This window comes from Littorina saxatilis, linkage group LG10, assembly GCF_037325665.1.
Source record: "Littorina saxatilis isolate snail1 linkage group LG10, US_GU_Lsax_2.0, whole genome shotgun sequence".
Classification (NCBI taxonomy): Eukaryota; Metazoa; Mollusca; class Gastropoda; order Littorinimorpha; family Littorinidae; genus Littorina; species Littorina saxatilis.
The window spans coordinates 30,430,469-30,454,022 of record NC_090254.1 but is presented as its reverse complement, the minus strand read 5'-3'; the positions used below and the strand labels follow the sequence as shown (position 1 = coordinate 30,454,022).

Below are 23,554 nucleotides of genomic sequence, written 5' to 3'. Positions count from 1 at the left end.
ACAACACTTCTGTAGCTCTCAGCTCGTGGTTCAAAATATACATATGTAGGCGCACGGGAAGAAATACAACAAAAAATACAAAGTACAAGATACAAAAAAAGCTGTTGTTGTTGTTGTTGTTGTTGTTGTTGTTGTTGTTGTTGTTTTGTGTGTGTTTTTCCCATCCTGAAGTTTTCATCCATGTCTTCCTTTGATGATGATTACAGAAAACTCAAGCGGTGAAACCCGAGCGAAGTACTGATTTTTATAATTAGTATAGGATCAAGAACAGGTCACTATCCTCAAAATTCAACATGTCACCAATCACATACATGTATCTTTAAACATTTATTTATGTATTTGTTCGCTTGTTTCTATCTTTGTTTCTTTGTTTGCTTCATTGTTTCATCCATCGACTGTACGTGCTTTATCTTTGGCAATTGTTGGCTTTGTCTGTGGGCAATGATAACTTGTCAGATTTTATACTAGACCTACATTTAACAAAACCAAAAAAAGCGGTGAACGCACACTGGTGACGCATTCAGTGTGACTGATACATTTATTTCTGGTTAAATAAGGGTGACACAAAATAACCTCTTTAAATGACGAAGCGAAAACTTGGGCTTTGCGCGTTTGCAATCACGATAGTCACGTGCACGACGTGAAAGTGGTGGCGACTCCCTTCTTCCCATTTTTGTCGAGTGCTTCGGTTCATCAAGTCAAGTCCGTCAAGTGTGTGTGTGTGTGTGTGCCTGTGAGCCTGTGTGTGTGTGTGTGTGTGTGTGTGTGTGTGTGTGTGTGTGTGTGTGTGTCTGTCTGTCTGTCTGTCTGTCTGTCTGTCTGTCTGTCTGTCTGTCTGTCTGTGTCCGTCTGGTGTTTTCGTCTGTGAGTATTCGTTTAGACATTACGAAAATGTTCGCTTTGATCAATCGTATAAGCTGAAACAGGAGAATGGGTTGGTTATTGTCCGCCAGCTAGCTTCCCGGTGATCACCCTTTTCTGCAGAGAATAAGGACAATTTCACCACTGAAACTTATTAAGGAAAAAAACCGGCATGACTAAGAAGACACCAACTTGGTCGATGTAAGTTGATCTTTTGTGTTGGTTTCGTATTACCAAACTAACATCCTGCAGCAAGACTGTGTGACTAGAAGTTACCGGGCTGTACATGTACCTTCCTTGAAATTTAAATCCATCATGTCAGCCACATCAAGTCAAGCGTCTATGTTATTACATTGGGTAACAGCGTCTTGAATACTTCACCTTGAACAACTACCAACAACTGATCCACGGTCATGCGGCTTTCTGTGCAGAGTGTGGGGTTTTTTTTCAATTAACTTCGCGGAACCACAGAACTTATATTAGACAGAAGGGACAAGCGCCTCTTCGGTATGTTCCGGCAATTTCCGTAAGCGTTCGGGGCGCCATTTTGAAAGTGCTGAAGAAGCATGGCGAGTACCAGTACTGGCAGTAGGCTTACTGTAAACAAAACGAAACGCGGAGCGTGTTACTGTTGTGTTATGTGTGTGTGTGTGTGTGTGTGGTGTGTGTGTGTGTGTGTGTGTGTGAGCCTGTGTGTGTGTGCGTGCGTGCATGAGTGCGGCGTGCGTACGGTGCCAATGTGTGTCAGGTGTGTGTGTGTCTGTTTGTAAGAAAGAGAGAGAGAGAGAGAGAGAGAGAGAGAGAGAGAGAGAGTGTGTGTGTGTGTGCGATGAGTTTGTGTGTATGTTTGTGTGTGTATGAGTGTGCATGTGTGTTTGTTTGTAAAGGTGTGTACTGATGTCCGTCTGTCTATGCCGTGCGTACACAGTGATGAGTCAGTGTGTGTTTCAGTTGTGTGTACTGATTTGTGTGTGTGTGTGTGTGTGTGTGAGCCTGTGTGTGTGTGTGTGCGTGCATGCGTGCGTGCATGCGTGCGTATGTAAATGTGTGTGTGTGTGTGTGTGTTTGTAAGAGAGACAGAGAGAGAGAGAGAGGTGGGTTTGTGTATGTGCGTGTGCGTAAGTGTATGTCAGTGTGTGTGTATGTGTGTTTGTTTGTAAAGGTGTGTATGTCCGTCTGTCTATATGTGCGTATGGGTGTGTGTTTTGTGTGTATGAAGTTTGTGTCAATTTTTAACATAACTTAATTTAGATCTGCATATTATTATAATTTTGTTTAACATGCACATACATTTTAAATGAATTGATGAACCATTCGGCATTCAGCGCATGTTTAGTTGCATTATGTGCGACATATAATTTTTTTTGAAGCTGTCTGTGTTTGTTTTATGCTTAAGAAAAATAGGCAGTGAGTTCCATAGGACCGCACCTGAATAAAGAAGGCTTGATTTGAAAAGGTCAATACGTGGAGTCGGTGTTATGATTTTTAGTCTGTTATAGTTCAAAATCAGTAAAATTATCACGTAATGTCTCCGGTGCATATCCTGACATCACTTTATGCATCATAACACCTTTATGAGACATTAATCTAGAGAGAGAGAGAGAGAGAGAGAGACTGAGAGAGAGAGAGAGAGAGAGAGACAGAGAGAGAGACAGAGAGAGAGACAGAGAATGTGTATGTGCGTGTGCGTGAGTTTGTGTGTAGGGCCTATGTTTGTGTGTGAATGAGTGCGGTGTGCCAGTGTGTGTGTGCGGTGTGTGTGCCGGTGTGACTTGGGTGTGTGTGCCGTGTGTGTGTGTGTGTGTGTGTGCGTGTGTGTGTGTGTGTGTGTGTGTGTTTGAGACTGAGAGAGATACACGACAGAGCCTAGAGAGAGAGAGAGAGAGAGAGAGAGAGAGAGAGAGAGAGAGAGAGAGAGAGAGAGAGAGAGAGAGAGAGAGAGAGAGAGAGAGAGAGAGAGAATGTTGTTATTTATGTGTGTGTGCGTGCATGCATTCGTGCGTGTGTGTATTTGTGTGTCAGTGTGTGTTTCTGTGTCTGTTAAGAGAGAGAGAGAGAGAGAGAGAGAGCCAGAGCCAGAGCCAGAGCCAGAGAGAGAATGTGTATGTGCGTGTGCGTGAGTCAGTTTGTGTGTAGGGCCTATGTTTGTGTGTGAATGAGAGAGAGTGTGTGGGTGGGTGGGGGGTGTATGTGTGTGTGTGTGTGTGTGTGAGAGAGAGAGAGAGAGAGAGAGAGAGAGAGAGAGAGACTGACTCGAGAGAGAGAGAGACTCAGTGAGAGCGGATTTGTCCTTCGCTGGGGGTATGCAGTGCCTTCAGTTGGCATTGCACTTCTACTTAATTTTTATGTTGTTTATGTTATGTGCCGAACATGTGTTGCAATTTCACAGTAAAAATGACGGTGTAAAACGCAATCAGTCTCGAGTCAGTACGACTTCTGTCTTATGTGTGGTGCATGTTCAGTAAATGTCTAAAAGCACCGTCTTTGAAATAATCCTCGTTGTTGACAAGGACTGACGTTAAACCTCAAAAGTTATACATCAGCAAATCCTTACTACCGGTAAATTAGTAAGTAAATGGACCTGTTTTTATTCACACAGTACGTAAACGTCAGGTCATAAACGTAAACAGAGACAAGGCACACCGTGAGACCAAACTGCGCACTGCGTGTGTGTGTCGCTCGCCGCGATCGCTGGTCAGTCTCAGCATTAACAAGATGGCGGCCGGCCGAGCCAACCAGAACGCGTTTTTCGACCTCGCTAAGAGGGCTTGTCCCTTCTGTCTAATATAAGTTCTGTGCGCGGAACTGACACTAGTCAGTCCTAACATGCAAGTTTGATTCCGCCAAAAACAAAGACTGACCTAAAACAGGGTCAGCTTATCCCCGTTCCCCTTGTACAGTTGAACCTGTCTTGTGTCCAAACAAAACATGACTTTGCATGTCTGCAGATAAATGATTGATTCAGATACAGTTTCATTTGCGTGTAGCCACTGGCGTTAATTTGCTAGTCATGCAAACACATGAGAAACAAATGGAACGTTTACGCTGTTTCGCGTTGACTGCTGTTATCGCTGCGTGCCTCTTAAAACATGCTTCGGTCACGCTTGGCTGCACATCGCTGTGGCACCAGAATTATACACAAATATTAAGCGTCGTATATATGTAACGTGGTGAAAACAATGCCGAATACACATGCATGAGTAAACGTGTTATCAAAACTTTGAGTGTTTTTGTGTGGATATATAGCTATTCTGATGGACACGTGGGGGAATTCGGGGGCTGTGATTGGATGGTCTCTTCCGATCATCAAAGCATAATGCTACGGAAGGCGGCCATTTTTGCCAATATCCAAAAGCGTATTGGCAATAACAACGCATGGTTCCGGTTTACCCATCTGTACCACACGATGTTTCAATCGATAACAGCATACACTGACAACTTGAAATACTTCTCGGGAATGTTTTTCAGCTTTACAAATGTTGATAGCATACCCTTTTCTGCTAACTTCCCGATGAAACAGGACTAAACCAATTATTTTCTGTCCCTAAACACCACAAAATGCCCAAAGTCGAAAGATGTAGTACAAACAGGGGAGTAAAACGGAACAGCCGTTTTTGTGTGCCTGTGTGAGATCAGTTTCCGACTGACACAAACTTTCGCATTCGGCTTTTCTTATCTCGTAACTCCGGCCACACTAAATACCCCACTTCCCCTCTGAAGTATTGATGCACAACCCATGGCACTAACATTCATGTAGTCGTTTATAACTGAGGTTGAAAAATTCGCTTCATGACGAGACAAGTATAAATGCCATTCACCCAAACTGAAAACTTCGCTGCCGTCTGCTCGCGTTGTACGGATTAGCTGTTCTTTTCTCCTCCTCTGGTTGCATCCTAGTTCTTCAGTTGTTTCTAGTTTTCCGTTGATGTTGTGTTTTGGTCTTCTTCATAAGTGGTCTTGTTGAAAATTAAAAAAACTCAAACTTCTTTTTGTTGTATACGAATGAACTAATAAAAAGCTGTTTAACAGCTGTGTTGTCAAATCGAGTTTTTTTCCAAAGTCAGTGTGGCGCCTGCGCAAAACTAATGCGCATAAGAAACGGCGCCTGCTATCAAAACCTGAGATCAACGCATCGACGCAAAAACTGTCATTTTGTAAGTTTGGAACAACAAATCAAGATCAGAACAGCTATATAATCGCTGTTGTATTTTCAGCGTAGCAATAGGGTCCGATATTTAGACTCGAACAAGTATAATGCGACTCGTCTTCGACTCGTCGGCATTATACTTGTCTCGTCTAAATATCGGACCCTATTGCTACGCTGAAAACACAATAGCTGTTAATAATGAACACTGATGCTTTGGACAAATGAAAATAAAACTAAACGAAGTCTTCCATCACTGTGATTTTTCGTAATTTAACATTAAATACAGTGAAAGGTGTTTTTTGAAAGTATTGAGACTCATTGGGACTCTCACAAATTCCGGGAGAGAATTCCACAGGACGCTACCAGAATAGGCTAAACTTGACTTGAAGAGATCTATCCTTGGAATTGGGACGTTAAACTTTCGGTTTGGTTTGACTTTAAAGTTTGCAACGAAAGTACGTGGTGCACGGCCGGAAAGTATTTTGTGAAGGAGCACGCCTTCATTTAATTTAAATCTTTCTCTTAATGGGAGAATCTTAAGTTTCTTATAATCATCAAATACAAGACTGGATTGTTTCAGTAAAATTAGTTTCAGCGCTCGTCTATGCAAACTATACAATGGTTTAAAAATATTAGCACTGGCAGAGTCCCAGATGGTCGAACAATAATCCGTGACGGTTTGTATATATATATATATAGCGAGAGCCGAGAGAGAGAGAGAGAGAGAGAGAGAGAGAGAGAGAGAGAGAGGAGAGAGAGAGAGAGAGACGGAGAGAGAGAGAGAGAGAGAGAGATAGAGAGAGAGAGAGAGAGAGAGAGAGAGAGAGAGAGAGAGAGAGAGAGAGGCTTTAGTGATTTTTGGCACAATCAAACTAGCAATAATGTAACGGATGGTGCTTATTTTAATACTTTCAAAGCACTGATGAAAAATAGGCTACAAGACCAATTTGTCCAAACCTGGCATTCAGAAATAAATAACAATGAGTTTTATTATAATTATAGAATGTATAAAGAGAATTTTGAGTTTGAAAAGTACTTGTCCATCCTGCCGGTTAATTTAGCAAACGCTGTTTTAAAATTTAGAACACTGAATCATAAATTGCCTATACAAAAAGGTAGGACTCTTAGTATTCCCAGACAAGACAGAATCTGTCACAAATGTTCATCAGGTGACCTTGGGGACGAGTTCCATTATATTTTTGTATGTCCTTTTTTTTACCAATTATAGAAAACAGTTGTTACGGTGCTATTATTATGCCCGCCCCAATTCAGTTAAATTCAGAGAGCTTTTTTCCACTACAAAAAAGAGTTTATTGCTAAAACTCGCAAAGTTCATGACACTTGTCATGGACTGTTTGAGAAGCGAGTAAAGTGTGAGTTTAGAGGGAGCGGTCAGCGACCATAAACTCTATTTAAACGAGACAGATATGCAGCAAAAGGAGGGGGGAGGAGGTGTCAGTAGAGGTAATGCAGGAGGAAGTGATAGCAGAGTCCCGTGGGAACGAATGCGGGGAATGGAAGAGGGGTTGGAGGGAGGGGGGGGAGGTGATGAGTGAAGGAGACCATCTGGAATGAAACAATGGTAACAGATAAGGGAGTCCAAGAGAGAGCGAGAGAGAGCGAGGACCGAAGTCATTAGTAGCAGTGCAGCGGCCAGCAAGCAAGTTCAGCGATTTTCAGTTCTGCAAAGCTATGGAGTTCAACTTTACTTCTTGGGCAAAAAATCTGCCCCAACCTGTAATTGAGGTTCTGGAAAAAGAGGAGTTCACAAGCCTCAGTGCCTTGAAATATGCAAGAGAAAAGGATCTGGAAAGCCTTAAGTTAAAACGAGGCCACATAGTGGAATTAAAAGCGGCAGTGGCAGACCTGCAACAGAAGTACGGGGGAGGGCCGTTGCGTGCTGCCGACCAAGTGGCACCGCTCCAGGGTCGTCTTGGCAACATGGCCATACAGTCTGCTTCACCAGGTGAGACTTATTTACGAATTGTTGACTTCGTACCGGCTTCTATGGCGGTGGAGGAAGAGGTGACACTCGGGGGAGGTGTCACGCTCAAGCTGGCCAACAAACCAAAGTTGGAGAAAGTATCCCCCTGCCACTGGATCGTGGCAAATGCCAAAATAATGGCAAAACTCATGAACACCGCGGACTTCGACCACGAAGCTTACCTCTGTTATACAGAGATGGTGGGCGAGCTCGGCGCGCGCAAGATTCTCCTGGCAGTCGGTGCTCCTTTACGATGACGAGTACAGGAAGCGCCAGTCTACCAGCGGGTTTGCTTGGGGAACCCCCAACCCCCACCTGTCCACAGTGATTCTCTGTGAGCGTGCCCAACAAGTTCCTGGCAACAAAAGCGGCAAGGCCACGACGGGAAGCGGCGGTATTCGACGACCTGTGGGACCCAGTGGGAAGGAGGTGTGCCTGCAGTACACAAACAAGGGCACATGCCTCTACGGGTCCCGCTGCAGCAAACACCAGTGCCTAGGATACAGCGCAGCGAACTGACAACACAACGGTAGGCCCCACCTATTCCAGCCCGTTCCCTCAATTAGATCCTCATGACTGTGCGTTTTTAGGAAATCATGCATCTATTAGTGCAAAATCTCAAATGTGGCACTCAGTGCTAGAGGGCGATTGTGACAGAGAATTTTTGTTAGACGGTATACAGCACGGTTTTCGGGTAACAGAAAAACATAAAACATGTGTGTTAGCAGCAGAACAAAGCAATCATAAATCAGCGTACGATCATCGCGACGTGGTAGAACAAGAACTGTTAGATCAAATAGCAAAAGGAAATTATATAGTGGCAAGTAAGAAGCCAACGGTCGTAAGCGCACTAGCCGCGATCCCCAAAGAAGATGGTAGCGTTAGGCTAATTCATGATGCCAGCAAACCAACAGGTAGGGCAATGAACGATTACTCCATCCCTGAGTCGGTGAAGTTTCAAACAGTCTCTGATGCGTGCGCCTTAGCGAAGACAGATTATTGGTGTGCTAAAGTCGACTTGCAGTCCGCATATCGCTCAGTGTGCATCAGTCCGGATGATTATTGTGTAACGGGACTCAAGTGGCATTTCAAAGGTAAAAAGACACCGACTTATTTGTTTGACAGTCGACTTCCATTTGGTAGCAATGTAGGACTGTCACATTTCCATAGACTTTCACAGTCAATTCGCAGGTGCATGGCCAGGAGAGGCATGCCTGGTGTGTTAGCATACATAGATGATTTTCTTTTGGTAGCAGCAACAAAAGAGGAGTGCAACGACATGTTATTTTCTTTGATTAGATTATTGAGGGAACTAGGCTTCAACATTAGCTGGAAGAAGGTGGTGGGGCCCACCCAACGTATCACATTTCTTGGAGTCGACATCGACACGCGGAACAACACTCTGTCACTTGGAAGTGACAAACTGCAGCAACTGCGGCGGCGACTACTGCAATTTCGAGGAAAGAAGCGCGCGACAAAAACTCAGCTTCAAAGCATCGCGGGTTCTCTTAATTGGGCCTGTCAAGCTGTCAGAGGAGGAAAATTCTTTTTGCGGCGGATACTGGACACAATAAAACCCCTTCAGCAGCAGCGGCACAAAGCAAAGCTTTCTAGCGAATTCCAGAAAGATGTGCAATGGTGGCTTTCTTTTATGCATGTATTTAATGGAACAGTGTATTATTTCGAGGGCCCCAAAGGGGGGGTATTATCACGATCACGGGAAGGGAAATTTTAGCTTTCACGATCACAGTTACCTTGATTTTTGTTTTCACGATCACGAACACCAGTGGCAAATCACGGTCACGGTAAAAGTTGCATGTACAGAAAGCACGTGTCAAAGTAAACACAACCACACAGTAATTCGCTCCTCTGGATCTATTGTTTATTCAACACAAAGTGACAACTGTTGCACTTTTTTATCATTTTTTTTAATTATCTTTCATACACACATAGAAATACATATCATGATTTGTAATCAGTAACAAGAATGTTGTTTTCATTGTTTTTTCTCTCGCTCTCTCTCTCTCATACAGACACTCACAGGAATATACACTCCTGGGGCGGAGCAGTTATGCCAAAGGGGGGAGGGGGGAGGGGGGTTACAACCTGGGGTCGAGGGCAAGGCCCCATTGGGGGGTCTGGGGGGCTAAGCTGAAGAGATTTAGCTATTTTATGAACAATTTATGGCTTATCCTTGATTTTAAACATGATCAACTGGTGTCAGCAGCCACTCATTATTTCTTTTAAAGTTAGTATTATTATTATTTTTTTTTGACAGCCTGGGGGGGTCCGGAACCCCTGTAACCCCCCCCCCCCCCCCCCCCCCCCCCCCCCCCCGTAATCCGCCCCTGCACTCATACACATTCAACTCCCACACCCTCACTCACACACATGAATATATACTTGCACAATTTTACATTTCCAGAGCTAAATCTTTTAAACCCATTTTCTCAAAAACTATTGGGTGGATTGAAATTAAAGTACATGTATGTGTGATGGTAGAGTCTATAATCCTGACTAAAGGTCAGTCTAGGAATCATGAAGGTGGGTGAAGGAATATACACTCATACACATTCAACTCCCACACCCTCACTCACACACATGAATATATACTTGCACAATTTCACATTTCCAGAGCTAAATCTTTTAAACCCATTTTCTCAAAAACTATTGGGTGGATTGAAATTAAACTACATGTATGTGTGATGGTAGAGTCTATAATAACAAAATCCCCAACGAACATGACTTTGGTCGACTTTGACATGAGGATCAAGTGACCCAAACTGGCACGTCTCCCCGCCATAGTTCCTGAATTTAACCCATTGTTGATAAGTTTACAGGCGCTAAAATAAATCCAAGCTTAATGCAAAGAAGCGACAATTAGAATCTATGCCAAGCGTGTCCACGTTGCTGGGATGAAAAACACATTTCTAGTTTCGGTTTTGGCTACACGCAGACTCGATCAGACTCGAGCCAGTCGAGGTCACACTGAGCGAGTGACAGCCGGACGTGACAATGTCGACAATGGCAATGATCTCAATCAATCTCAAAGATCTTAAACAAATTTCAAGATCTTTGCCTACATTCAGAACAGTCATAGAGCAACATAGACAGGGCCGGACTAGGAGGGGGGGTTACAGGGGTTGCGCAACCCCCCCCCCCCTGGCTTAAGCATGTACCTCCCAAACGCTTTTTTTTGTGTGGGGGAGGAAAGGGGGGGGGTTGCATCTGGATCATCATGAAATCCGAGGAGAAATCGCACCTCTCACCCCCTTTCGAAAGACATTTTTCTTCAACGATTTTTGTGATGAAAAGTATGAGTCCTTACAATCTCAATTCTTCTTCATTGCCTATACAGCTTGCTGTCGAATTTACCTTTTTCGTTCAAGGAGAGGCTTCCTTTCCCTCCAGAAACATCAAAAAACGTTCAGCTTCAAGGGGGCTTCGCCCCCTTGCAACCCCCACCAAGGGGGCTTCGCCCCCTGGACCCCCACCAAGGGGCCTTGCCCCCTGGACCCTCAACTGTAACGCCCATCCCCACCCCCTAGTACTTACCTAGTCCGGCTCTGATAGATGACATACCTTGACATTTCGTCTTCGGAAAGACGGACCAAGGAAGGCATTCTCGCCGCCTGCTTTGGTCTGGCTTGAATCTACAAAATATAACAGAAGTTCGATGACAGTACCGCTGCACGCCATTTTTGATCTTCGAATTCGAATTTGACTGAATGCACTCAAAACTTTTGCACGAAGCCCTTCCATTGGATGAAGTTTGGCAGACTTTTGCAATTCGCCTTCTGATTGGATCTCTTTTTTGTGTGATTGGTTCTCTTAAAGAGACGCAATTGCTGTCAAAATCATATTTCTGAATGTGTTGTTGCTTCCCTTCAATTGGGATTAGCTCCGTGACGAATAGAGGATCATACTCATAGAGTGATACAGCTGTGAAAAATGTATGTTGAAAAAAAAATGCTTTGCAATAATGCCCATCACGATCACGAAAACAAATGACGATCACGATCACGAGACTTGATTTTTTTGTCATCACGGATCACGGGCAAAGTCCCATCACGATCACAGAAATGGAAATTTCGGCAATCACGGTCACAGAAAGGTCAAAAAACACCAATCACGATCACGATTTTAAACCCTTTGGGGCCCTCTATTTCCACAATGCAAAACAGCATGTCCATGTGGACGCATGTAATATTGCAGCAGGTGCCTTTTGGCAGGGCGACTGGCAGTACACCTATTTTAAAAAAGACATGCCGGCAGCGAACAATTTACACATAAACTTTAAAGAAGTATGTGCTGTGTTACAAGCTGTGACACGATGGGCACCGATGTGGTGCGGACAAGAAGTGATTGTGCATACTGATAGCACTGTGACAAAATCAATTATCAATAAAGGCAGATCTACTAATAAGTATGTCAACAGCTTACTTCGGAAAATGGCATGGGAATGTGCTAAAGTAAACTGTAGCATTGCGGCGGTGCATGTGGCCGGTTGTGTAAACATTATGGCTGACACTATTTCACGTCTTCACGAGCCAAGGCGGCGCGAAGAGTTAATGCGGCTGTTGACTTTCTGGCACCGGGGGAGACCCCCCAACGTGAACCTGTGTGATCATATGTCTGACCAAGCCCTTGTGTTCCTTCTTTCCAGATAAAGGATGCGAATAATGTTTATGTAAACATTGTAAACAAGACATTGTGTTTTTGGGCGGCGTGTTTGGTGTTTTTTCGAACTTGTTCCACGACAACGGTAATCTTGATCCCGATAAGCAGCTTACACGAGATCGCGTGGTGATTTTGGAGACGGACAGTGTGTCAATAACTTTTCAATGCCGGAGTAAGACAATTCAGCGTAAAGAACGCTCCGTGGAAACTAAAGCTTCCTGCAATGCCTTCACATCCTTTATGCCCAGTGTCCGCAGTGACTGATATGTTTCATGTTTTGGGACCGATGGGCCCCAAGGCGCAGGTTTTTTCCGATCAAAGGATCTGATTTCAATAAGAAACTGCGTGTAACTGCTGCTGTTGCTGGAGGGGATTTTCTCTAGTCACAGTTTCTGGCGGGGCGGCGCCGCGTGGGCGTTGAGTTGTGGCGTGCCGGGTGAAATCGTCAAGGTGATGGGGGACTGGAAAAGCACTGCTTACTTAGGTTACTTAGATCAGCTGCCGCCCAAGGTGATTGACTCGTATAGATTGCATATAGTCCGCAAAACACCTTCAACTATTACAACATAACAATCCTAACTAAATATTACCACTTCTTGAATTGGGCGGAATAACGAGTGTTACTTCCTATTTGGGATTTATCTCTGTACAATGTTATCTTTCATGGTCATTGTCAGATGGTATTTTTCTCTGAAGTAAACTGCCCTCGTTACTTGGCCCAAATCAAATAAACCTTTTGGCTACGTATGTTGGTACGGAAGCGTGAGTGTGAGTGTGTGTGTGTGTGTGAGTGTGTGTGGGTGCGTGCGTGCGTGCGTGCGTGTGGGTGTGTGTGTGTCTGCGCGCGCGCGTGTGACGGTGTCTGTATGTGTGTGTGTATTAGCCAGTGACAGTTGCCTAGTGTTCTACAATTGCAGCTAGGAGGGGGGGGGGAGCATTAGTGAGTAGTTTAAGTGTGAGTTTAGAGGGAGCGGTCAGCGACCATAAACTCTGGAGACAGATATGCAGCAAAAGGAGGGGGGGGGAGGAGGTGTCAGTAGAGGTAATGCAGGAGGAAGTGATAGCAGAGTCCCGTGGGAACGAATGCGGGGAATGGAAGAGGGGTTGGAGGGAGGGGGGGAGGTGATGAGTGAAGGAGACCATCTGGAATGAAACAATGGTAACAGATAAGGGAGTCCGAGAGAGAGCGAGAGAGAGCGAGGACCGAGATTAGTAGCAGCGCAGCGGCCAGCAAGCAAGTTCAGCGATTTTCAGTTCTGCAAACCCCCCATCCACCCCCTGGCATCCACCTATTAGTTTTGTTGACGGTTCGCTGCGTGCATTGTGTACCCCCTTTTGGAGATGATTGCATTTGCATCATTTGAATCAATTTCCTGCATAGTATAATCAAAATGAGGGCTATATGTATGTGTTAATTAGTAATTGATGTTTTGTTGAATTCATTGTCATTTTGTTTTTATGAATTGATATGTATGTAAACATTTGTTTCTTTTTGTGTGTGTGTGTGGATTTATCTCTGTACAATGTTATCTTTCATGGTCATTGTCAGATGGTATTTTTCTCTGAAGTAAACTGCCCTCGTTACTTGGCCCAAATCAAATAAACCTTTTGGCTACGTATGTTGGTACGGAAGCGTGAGTGTGTGTGTGTGTGTGTGTGTGTGTGAGTGTGTGTGGGTGCGTGCGTGCGTGCGTGCGTGTGGGTGTGTGTGTGTCTGCGTGCGTGCGTGTGTGTGTGTCTGTATGTGTGTGTGTATTAGCCAGTGACAGTAGCCTAGTGTTCTACAATTGCAGCTAGGAGGGGGGGGGGGGGAGCATTAGTGAGTAGTTTAAATTTAATTCTCTTTTAGCTTTATACTCCGTTATCTGTTTTGTGTTGTTTGTAATAGTATCTTTGTCCTTATGTTAACTCACCCATCACCCCCCCCCCCTCCCCCTTCCCCCCATTTCCCATAGTAAAGAAATGTATGTAATTACTTTGTGTGTTTTATTATTATTATTATTATTATTATTATTATTATTATTATTATTATTATTATTATTGTTATTATTATTTATTATTATTATTGTTGAATTGTTTCTTGTATTGTTTTTGCTCTCCCTCACCCCTCAACTCCCTTTTCTGTACATAGTCTGATTTCTTTTTGTTTTAGTTCCTTTTATTTGGTGTTGAATGAAATGTGTTTTTATTGTGTTTTTTAATTTTCCATGTACCCTCACGGGGTTTTATCGGAATAAAACTTGACTTGACTTGACTTGACTTGAGAGAGAGAGAGAGAGAGAGGAGCCCAATACGTTTCTGACTTTTGAATTCGGCCACTTCCACGTTCAAACGTCTGCCGGATCAACAAACAATTCCATATCCTGGATCAATCCCTTTCATTTTTTTTTAATGAACAAGGTTTTTGTTGATTATCTTTGTTTTGTGTTTGAATCATTGATTAAAAACGATCAGTGTCGTAAAGAGAAACACAGTCAGAGTCTATGTTTTGCCGGGGAAAATATAATCTGATATCTGTGTTTAGCTGACAACGAATAGGTTTTTTCTGAACAAAACCGGTGCTCACCTGAAATGCTGTGAAAATCCAGACTTCGGACCTCGGTTAGCGACGTTCTTCACATGAATTCAAAATTAGCAGTTGCGTGTCCAGTCAGTCACTCAAGTTGGCGCTGTTTGTTCAAGATTGTTGCGTCGATTCTCAGTTACGCTTCTAGGAAATTTATTTCTTCCCCGTTTGAGTCATGATCGACACATACTGTTCATCCTGGTACGGAGCTGTGTCACGCCGACACCCGTATGGAAAACAAAACAGACCAAAACTTGCACGTGTAAGCAACTTGATACGAGCGTATATCTACACGTTTCGCGCTTATCCCTTTGTCATACTATGGAATACCAAACTACCTGAAAAATTCGGTCGTGTAAACCGTAAGGCGCGTCACACGCGTGAAGAGCGTCACGCGCGGCGTAGGACCATACGTATGTGATGCGCGTTACGCGTGCAAGACCATACGCGGGTCATACTCGCGTCACGTGTGATACGCGTGAATGGCCGTAATTCCGCGCGTCGATGACCGATTTGGCGTTGCATATACACGTGCAAGTTTAGGCCCATTTTGTACTCCATATGTGTGTCGGCGTGCGCGAGTTCGCGTCAGTTCCAATAGGCACCGAGCGTCACGTGATAGTTACCGATGCGTCCGCCATCTTGGTAAGGTCTACATGTTTCCGGTTATCATCAAGAGAGTAGAAAACACAGTTTTCTGTTGCCAAAAATGGAAAAAGTGAAAGGAAGGGACAGTAGGAAGTATATTGATCGGTTGGACAGTGAACATAGGGTTCGATACCTTGAAAAAATCCAGCATTTGAACGGATTTGACCCGTACAGCTGCCCAGAAACCTCATGGACAGAGGACTATAATGCGATTCCACCTTTGGACTTTCCGAGTCTCACAAGCTATCTGGTGTGTGGCATTAGCGCCTACACTCTTGACCAGTTCAGATCTTACAAAAGTTTGGAGGCCCATATGCAATGTATGTGTGTGTCTGTGTGTGTGTGTCTGTCTGTGTGTGCGTGTGTGTGTGTGTCTGTCTGTCTGTGTGTGTATGTGTGTGTGTGTGTGTGTGTGTGTGAAAGAGAGAGAGACAAGAGAGGTACGAATACGAATACGAATACTTTATTATCTCACTGAAATTTCTCTGTATGAGATAATAAAGTATTCGTATTCGTATTCGTATTCGTAGAGGGATAGAGAGAGGTGGCGAGAGAGAGAAAGTGAGAGAGAGAGAGAAACAGACAGACAGAATGCATACTCTAACGCAGGCACGCCGGTACGCAGGCACACACACACACACACACCACCCCTCACACACACTCACACAAACACACACACACACACACACACACACACACAAATATACACACACACAAACATGAGCATGGGCACGAAACGCTGTTCATCCAACCAATTAGACCCATTCAGATTATCAAGTATTTTGTTCAAGACAGATGCAGTTTGATTGTTTGTTTGTGTGTGTGTTTTTTGTGTGTGTGTTTTTTGTGTGTGTCTTATTTAAAATGTTTCATAATTTTAACGTGGAGAGAGACAAGACTGAGAGGGAGAGGGATAGAGAGAGGTGGCGAGAGAGAGACAGACAGACAGACAGACAGACAGACAGACAGAATGCATACTCTAACGCAGGCACACCGGTACGCAGGCACACACACACACACACACACACACACACACCCCACCGCACACACACACACACACCACACACACACACCGTCACACACAAACACACAAATATACACACACACAAACATGAGCATAGGCACGAAACGCTGTTCGTCCAACCAATTAGACCTAATCATATTAACAAGTATTTTGTTCAAGAGAGATGCAGTTTGATTGTTTGTTTGTTTGTTTGTGTGTGTCTTATTTAAAATGTTTCATAATTTTAACGTGGAGAGAGACAAGAGAGGGAGAGGGATGAGAGAGGTGGCGAGAGAGAGAAAGTGAGAGAGAGACAGACAGACAGACAGACAGACAGACAGAATGCATACTCTAACGCAGGCACACCCGTACGCAGGCACACACACACACCACCGCACACACACACCACACACACAAACAAGCACACACACAAGCACACACAAATATACACACACAAACCTGAGCATAGGCACGAAACGCTGTTCGTCCAACCAATTAGACCTAATCAGATTATCAAGTATTTTGTTCAAGACAGATGCAGTTTGATTGTTTGTTTGTTTGTGTGTGTGTTTTTTGTGTGTGTCTTATTTAAAATGTTTCATAATTTTAACTTGGATACAGTTTTTACTTCCAGCACATGGCAAATGTTGTCCACTCCCCACAAACGTACAGCCAGGAAACGAACAAACACAGACAGATATTTATTACCAACACTTCTTTGAATCCAGTAGTCTCTTTCTCATTTGCCCCAAAACCAAAACAAACAAACGAAACAACACCAAATGCACAAGAACGACAAAATCGTCGATCTTTGCAGTTCCAAGTTCAGGTCTGTTTATGATCGAAGCTCCGGATAAAACTGACTGATAACAGAGTGAATTTGTAGATGAAAAGTAAAGCAAAATGGAACGCCAACCTCCTCCTGCTTGACACATCTTTCATTTGCGATCCTTGGTTTGTTTTTACTTTCGGAATTCGAAAAAACTGGACATTCTCATTGATTCGGTTTCCAGCACTGTTGTTCGAACCCATAAAACAGCTTTCAACGCAGCAACGCACTCCTTTCTCAGGCATTTTGGTGGCAGATTTGACGATCACAACAGACAGATAGCGTACTTTCGAATTATGGACCTTATCAACATGGCGACGCGCAATGCGTGCTGGGATTGACTGACGTCACACGCTCGGTGCCTATACGCGCGAATACCTACACGTTACGCGCGTATCCCTTAGTCAAACTATGGAATACGTGTAAGCGTTAAGCGCGTCATGTGCGATTAGGGCAAAATACATCTGCGCAGTCGCCACTACACTACATGCTGCGATAGGGATTATGACGAGTACTTGGCCTGTTTTCTTTTCACGCAACGTGTAGCGGGCTGGGAAAAAAAAGAATCACCTCAATAATCTGCAGTGCGTGTGCTGTCCTGCTCAGTGAAGTTACATGGGTGAGCGCCGGGCCTTACACGTGCAAGCTTAGGCCCGTTTTGTACTCCACTGATACGTGACGTGTGTCGGTATGTGCGCGTTCGTGTCAGTACCAGTTCGAGCGACGCGGGTGTGTTTGTGTGTGTGTGTGTGTGTGTGTGTGTGTGTGTGTGTGTGTGTGTGTGTGTGTGTGTGTGTGTGTGCGTGCGTGCGTACGTGCGTGCGTTCGTGCACTTTAATTCAATTAGAATTAACTTTAATTATTTAAGCTCAACACAAATCATTTAGGTGCATGTAGTGACGAGCCAATCAGTTAACTCGGTTTGCAAATTCAATCAATAAGAACATATGCGCCTAACTATTGAAAAGACACACCTATAATTGCGAGAAATTTAATTCGACTTTAAAGTTACTGAACTTGTCACGTCCAGGTGCACGGAGCCCCTGGCTTCCAGTCATGCGTCAGGCAGATATGCGTTTGAAAAAAATACCAAGTTTCATTGATTGTCAAAAGCTACACATCATCATTTTTTTACGAATCAAGTTAATTTCGGTCTGTCCGGCTTCGGGCAGGAAAGCGTTGCCTTCGACCAGGCTCATCAGGTCCCGCACGTGAACTATAATTATGTCAAAAGCCTACATGGAAGTCTATTAGTCTCGGCCGGCGAGAACATACGTACGAAAATTGTAAAAATGGTATGTAAACACACACACACACACACACACACCACACACACGTGACACTCCCGGGTTGCACTAGAAGTAGCAGAACCGGTCTGGCACACTCTGTCAGTCTGGCACAATCCTTCTTTGTCACTGACTCTGGCATCATTATTGTCACTGCTGCTCTGCCACCATTATTGTCACTGCTGCTCTCCCACCAGCATTCTGATACCGTGCTGGCTCAACCACTCTCATTCTCACTCTGGCACTTTGAACTTACTCTCTCTAGCATCAGGTCTTGGATCACAACTCTCACTCTGGAATCATCATTATGATTCTGGCACCAGCATGTTTACACTGGCACCACCACTCTCACTCAGTCTGGTACCACCATTCTCAGGCTAGTCCTCATTAGCACCGCAAGTTCTGGCCGGCACCTGCAATCTGTCTCAGAATACAGACTGTCACTGGTAATCTCACTTTCAGTGACACCCATCTGGAATCACAACTCGATCACACTCTCGCATCTTTTCACTCTAAGCGGCACTCAGTCTGGCACCGGTCTGGCACCACCATATCATTCCGGCACCTCCGAGTCCATTTTTACTCTGGCATCACGCTCTTGGCACAGGTCTGGCACGGGTCTAGATCATCCATTTTCACTCCACACCTACACACACAGACAGACACACACACACACACACACGAACATACAAACACACACACTCACACATCATGCATGCTGGTACCAGTCAGTCTTGCAACGACGGTCGGGACACACACTGACGTATAGACACACAGACACACAGAAATATTGACGGGAGTGGGATTCGAACCCACGACTTGAGAGTTGACAGTGTTTGAATACTGTCGCTTTTATCCCCGCGGCCGTAGAAGTTGACAAGATGGAATTCTGATGTCTTCGTCTGGATTCGAATCACCTGATATTCGGAGTCCTCCATGTGCGTTTCTATCAAACAGGCATTGATGTTGTTCCTGATGAGGGTCAGGATTCCTCCTTTGCTTCGGTCTGTTCTGTCGGACCTAAAGCATTGGTAGCCTCTCACTTTGAAGGACTTTTGGGGTGTCAGGTGCGTCTCCTGAATACAGCAGATGTTGATGTTCTTCTCATGCAGGATATGCTCCAACTCTGTCTTCTTGTTCAGGATACTTTCTGCGTTCCAGTGCATGACCTGAAAAGGTCGCTGCTGACTGGGTTTCTTCCTGGTTGTGGTGGTGCCAGTCACTTTCCTCCCGCGTCCCCTGACGTGACAAGACGGACGGGAGGGACCTCCAGTAGTTGGGGCTGGGTCCCTTTGAGGCATGGGACCCGACGCTGCTCCACCCTGGGGGGTCCTCAATGGGCGAGCGCCATTTCCAACTGTGCTGGTTGATTGTGTCCTCATTTGCGTAAGTGCGTGTACCCGTGGTTTGTTAGAATGCGCCGTGCGGCCCGGGTCCTCCGTCTTCAGCATTCGGGGTTTTCTGTCGGGGTTACCTCACCCTTAGCTCATGGCCCGTACGTCCTACCCTGAGAGCACAGGGGGGAGGATTTTCCGGGATCCCACCCGGAGCCAGTTTGGTCCGCGGCCGCAAGCGGCTGATCTCCATGTCTGAAGACCGTTCCCCTATCCGCCACCCGCGGCCATCACCAACCTGCGCCTGCGGTCAAGAGGACCAAACAGCGGAACACATCTTACAGCGATGTCCCTTACTAGATGAGGAACGAAAAGAAGTGTGGCCGTTACCAACTCCCTTGCAGACCAAACTATACGGCAGTCGACAGGAGTTGGAGAAAACGACAACATTTATCACCAGTGCTGGACTGATTGTGTAACCTCTGCGAACGCCAAGAAGAAGAAGAATCCCCGCGGCCACTCTGCTCGCTTGAAAGTTTGAGGAAAATTAGCAAATTAAGTTTTAACTGAGCGAATTTTCACTAAGAAAGAATGAAAAACACGGATGAAACCGTGGACCACAGAGCGATTATAACATTTAGTTCACTGCCTGTGTTCGTGCTAGACATATTGCTGCTATTCGAACGTATTGTTGCGGAATACTTGTGGTTGTTTAGAATGTAAATCAATACATGCTCAGAATCAGTTGTACAGTCGCCGGATTAGGCCAAATAAAAATATATGTATCGATTGGAGATTGGATTTCCCTTCTTTGAGTCATGTGACGTCAGAGGCCGACAAAACTTTATAATTTGGCTTTTCAGGTTGACCGAAACTTCAAAGGAACTCAACAAAAAAAACGTCATGTGTTTGATTGCATGTGTGTGTGCTGTTCAATGTCAAAACAACAATAAAGTGAGTACATGACGTGTGTTTTGTAGTTCCTTTGAAGTTTCGGTCAACCTGAAACGCCCAAATATGAAGCTTATGTGTTTGATTGCATACATGTGGATTGCATTCATGTGTGTGTGTGCTCGTTCAATCGTCAAAACAACAACAAAGTCATAAGTACCTGAAAGGAATTCGATCGATACATAAATGTTATTTGCGTGTTTGACCAAAATATGACATTTTACACAGATCTCGACAGTCATTGTTCACCTCGACCGCTAGCGCGGTCTCGGAGAACAATGACTGTCTCGATCTGTGTAAAATGTCATATTTTGGTCAAACACGCAAATAACGTATAATGTATCGATTGGAGATTGGATTTCCCTTCTTTGAGTCATGTGACGTCAGAGGCCGACAAAACTTTATAATTTGGCTTTTCAGGTTGACCGAAACTTCAAAGGAACTCAAAAAAAAAAACGTCATGTGTTTGATTGCATGTGTGTGTGCTGTTCAATGTCAAAACAACAACAAAGTGAGTACATGACGTGTGTTTTGTAGTTCCTTTGAAGTTTCGGTCAACCTGAAACGCCCAAATATGAAGCTTATGTGTTTGATTGCATACATGTGGATTGCATGCATGTGTGTGTGTGCTCGTTCTATCGTCAAAACAACAACAAAGTCATAAGTACCTGAAAGGAATTCGATCGATACATAAATGTTATTTGCGTGTTTGACCAAAATATGACATTTTACACAGATCTCGACAGTCATTGTTCACCTCGACCGCTAGCGCGGTCTCGGAGAACAATGACTGTCTCGATCTGTGTAAAATGTCATATTTTGGTCAAACACGCAAATAACGTATAATGTATCGATTGGACATTGGATTTCCCTTCTTTGAGTCATGTGACGTCAGAGGCCGACAAAACTTTATAATTTGGCGTTTCAGGTTGACCGAAACTTTAAAGGAACTACAAAACACACGTACGTCATGTGTTTGATTGCATGTGTGTGTGCTGTTCAATGTCAAAACAACAACAAAGTCAGTACATGACGTGTGTTTTGTAGTTCCTTGGAAGTTTCGGTCAACCTGAAACACCCAAATATGAAGCAAATGTGTTTGATTGCATGTCAGTGTGTGTGTGCTCGTTCAATCGTCAAAACAACAACAAATTCATAGTACCTGAAAGGAATTCGATCGATACATAAATGTTATTTGCGTGTTTGACCAAAATATGACATTTTACACAGATCTCGACAGTCATTGTTCACCTCGACCAAAAAAGATAGGGTCGGTAGGTCGGCTTTTCTTCTCCTTTGTTTTTCTTTCTTAAATTTAGTCGATTTTAAAGGAGGTTTCAAGTTTCAAGTTTCAAGTTTCAAGTTTTATTTATTCCAATAAAACCCCGTGAGGGTACATGGGAAATTAAAAAACACAATAAAAACACATTTCATTCAACACCAAATAAAAGGAACTAAAACAAAAAGAAATCAGACTATGTACAGAAAAGGGAGTTGAGGGGTGAGGGAGAGCAAAAACAATACAAGAAACAATTCAACAATAATAATAATAAATAATAATAATAATAATAATAATAATAATAATAATAATAATAATAATAATAATGATAATAGTTACTTCTTTTAGTCTCGTTATGGTTCGCAAAATGTGCCAAAAGTTGTGTGTTTTTTAGAAATGAAAAATAGTTTTAGGCCGGTCGGCGGGAAAAAAATAGGGTCGGTCGGGGTTAGCCTAAACCAACATTATAAGATGTTTGGTGGCTTGTCACTGACAGACCAGCTTTTTTGTTGGTCCGAGCTAGGGGACCATATCGTCTTTTGTTTCATTTGTATCGACCAAGGCCGAAGCGGGCCGCAGTTGATAAATATGTGACAAAAGGCGATATGCTCCCCGAGGACCAACATTGAAAACTGAAATGCCATAAAACTAACGACAACAAAGAAGGGAAGTAAGCCTTGAAGGGTTTACGGGAGTTGTCTGCCCCATTATCGAAAGCTACTTCCGGTTGTGACCATCAGAAAACAATAAATTGTGCGTTCTCACGATCATTGAGGTCTGCACTCTGTTAAAAACTTTGTTAGTATTATTCTCTTCAAGACTCTCTGTCTAATAAGTCGAGCTAACTGAAATGGGCTACGTTCAGCCTGTGTACATTTCCTTCTGTGATGTGACTATTGGATGACGTCATCGAACCTTCGTTGCCTAAGCTAACTTTGAATGCAAGCTCGCGCCATCTTGTTTGCGTAGGTTCCTAAATGGGGGAACATGAGATTTATTTCCCGGCTGGGTATGAATGAAAACTCGTGAAAAATGATGATAAATATTTTTATTTGGCTTTAATCAAGGACTATAAGTCTACTGGAGAGCCTGGCTCTGTCACCAAGATGCTAAAGGACCTCGAGCTCACAACACTCCAAGAACGACGGCGCCAACATAGACTCACAACACTGTTCAAAATATCCACAGGGCAGATACCAGCACTCCCCCCCGAAAACTTCATCACCCCTGCAAAACAGACCCGCAGGAGGGTGAAGCCAACACAGTTTAGCGACTACAGTTCCAACAATGTGATCGAGAGGCAGGCCATCAACAACTCTAAAGGCCTAATCATACCACACTGCCGAACTGAACTGTTCAGACACTCATTTTTTGTAAAGACAGCTCAGGAGTGGAACCATCTAAGCGAGGAGGTGATAGGCTGCACATCAGCAAAAGCCTTTTCTACTGCCGTAGGAAACCTCCCTCCTCCCTCCTCCTCTTTTTAGGCCGCTGCGCCCACCAGTCCCGTCGCATATATAGCCAACTTGGCTCCTGCGACGTACTATACCAGAACCAGAACCAGAATCAGTTTTGTTTGTAAACATGCGCCTCTGCTTGATTTGCCATGGGACGTCACTCAGCTCGAGTGCATACATAGAGTAATGCCCCTTAGCCGCACTTGCCCGCTGATAGATCAGTGCACTTGTCAGACACGAACTTTCTTCGCAAATTCAACGAATTTTCAGCGATTGCTAATTGTCTTTTACAAATCGACAAGCTTTGTACTTGCACTACCACAACAACTTAAAGAAAATGCCGTCTGCACTTGTGTTTCTTGCAGAGGGAGCAGAAGAGATGGAGACAGTAATTTCTGTGGATGTTTTGCGGCGAGGAGGGGTAACCAATTGATTTCACATTCACAAGCACGTACACATTGTAGCAACCTTTATAGATCGTTTTTAACGAATGACATTGATTAATAAGACGTACTCAGTACTCGTATTA

General features: G+C 44.1%; 2 protein-coding genes across 3 annotated transcripts in view; one reads left to right on the top strand and one right to left on the bottom strand.

Annotated features, from left to right (window-relative positions):
* LOC138979011 (E3 ubiquitin-protein ligase MIB2-like) overlaps positions 1-14,544 on the bottom strand; it is an 82,139-nt gene extending 67,595 nt beyond the window's left edge. Inside the window, exon 1 of one of the 2 annotated variants that reach the window (XM_070351824.1) lies at positions 14,239-14,544. The gene's annotated coding sequence lies outside the window, so the exon portion shown is untranslated. The remainder of the gene's footprint in view (positions 1-14,238) is intronic. The other variant, XM_070351823.1, reaches the window with a different exon arrangement.
* Positions 14,545-23,197: 8,653 nt separating this feature from the next.
* LOC138979027 (Parkinson disease protein 7 homolog) overlaps positions 23,198-23,554 on the top strand; it is a 43,752-nt gene continuing 43,395 nt past the window's right edge. Inside the window, exon 1 of the mRNA XM_070351843.1 lies at positions 23,198-23,446. Coding sequence (XP_070207944.1) covers positions 23,363-23,446 — 84 coding nt within the window. The 5' untranslated portion in view covers positions 23,198-23,362. The remainder of the gene's footprint in view (positions 23,447-23,554) is intronic.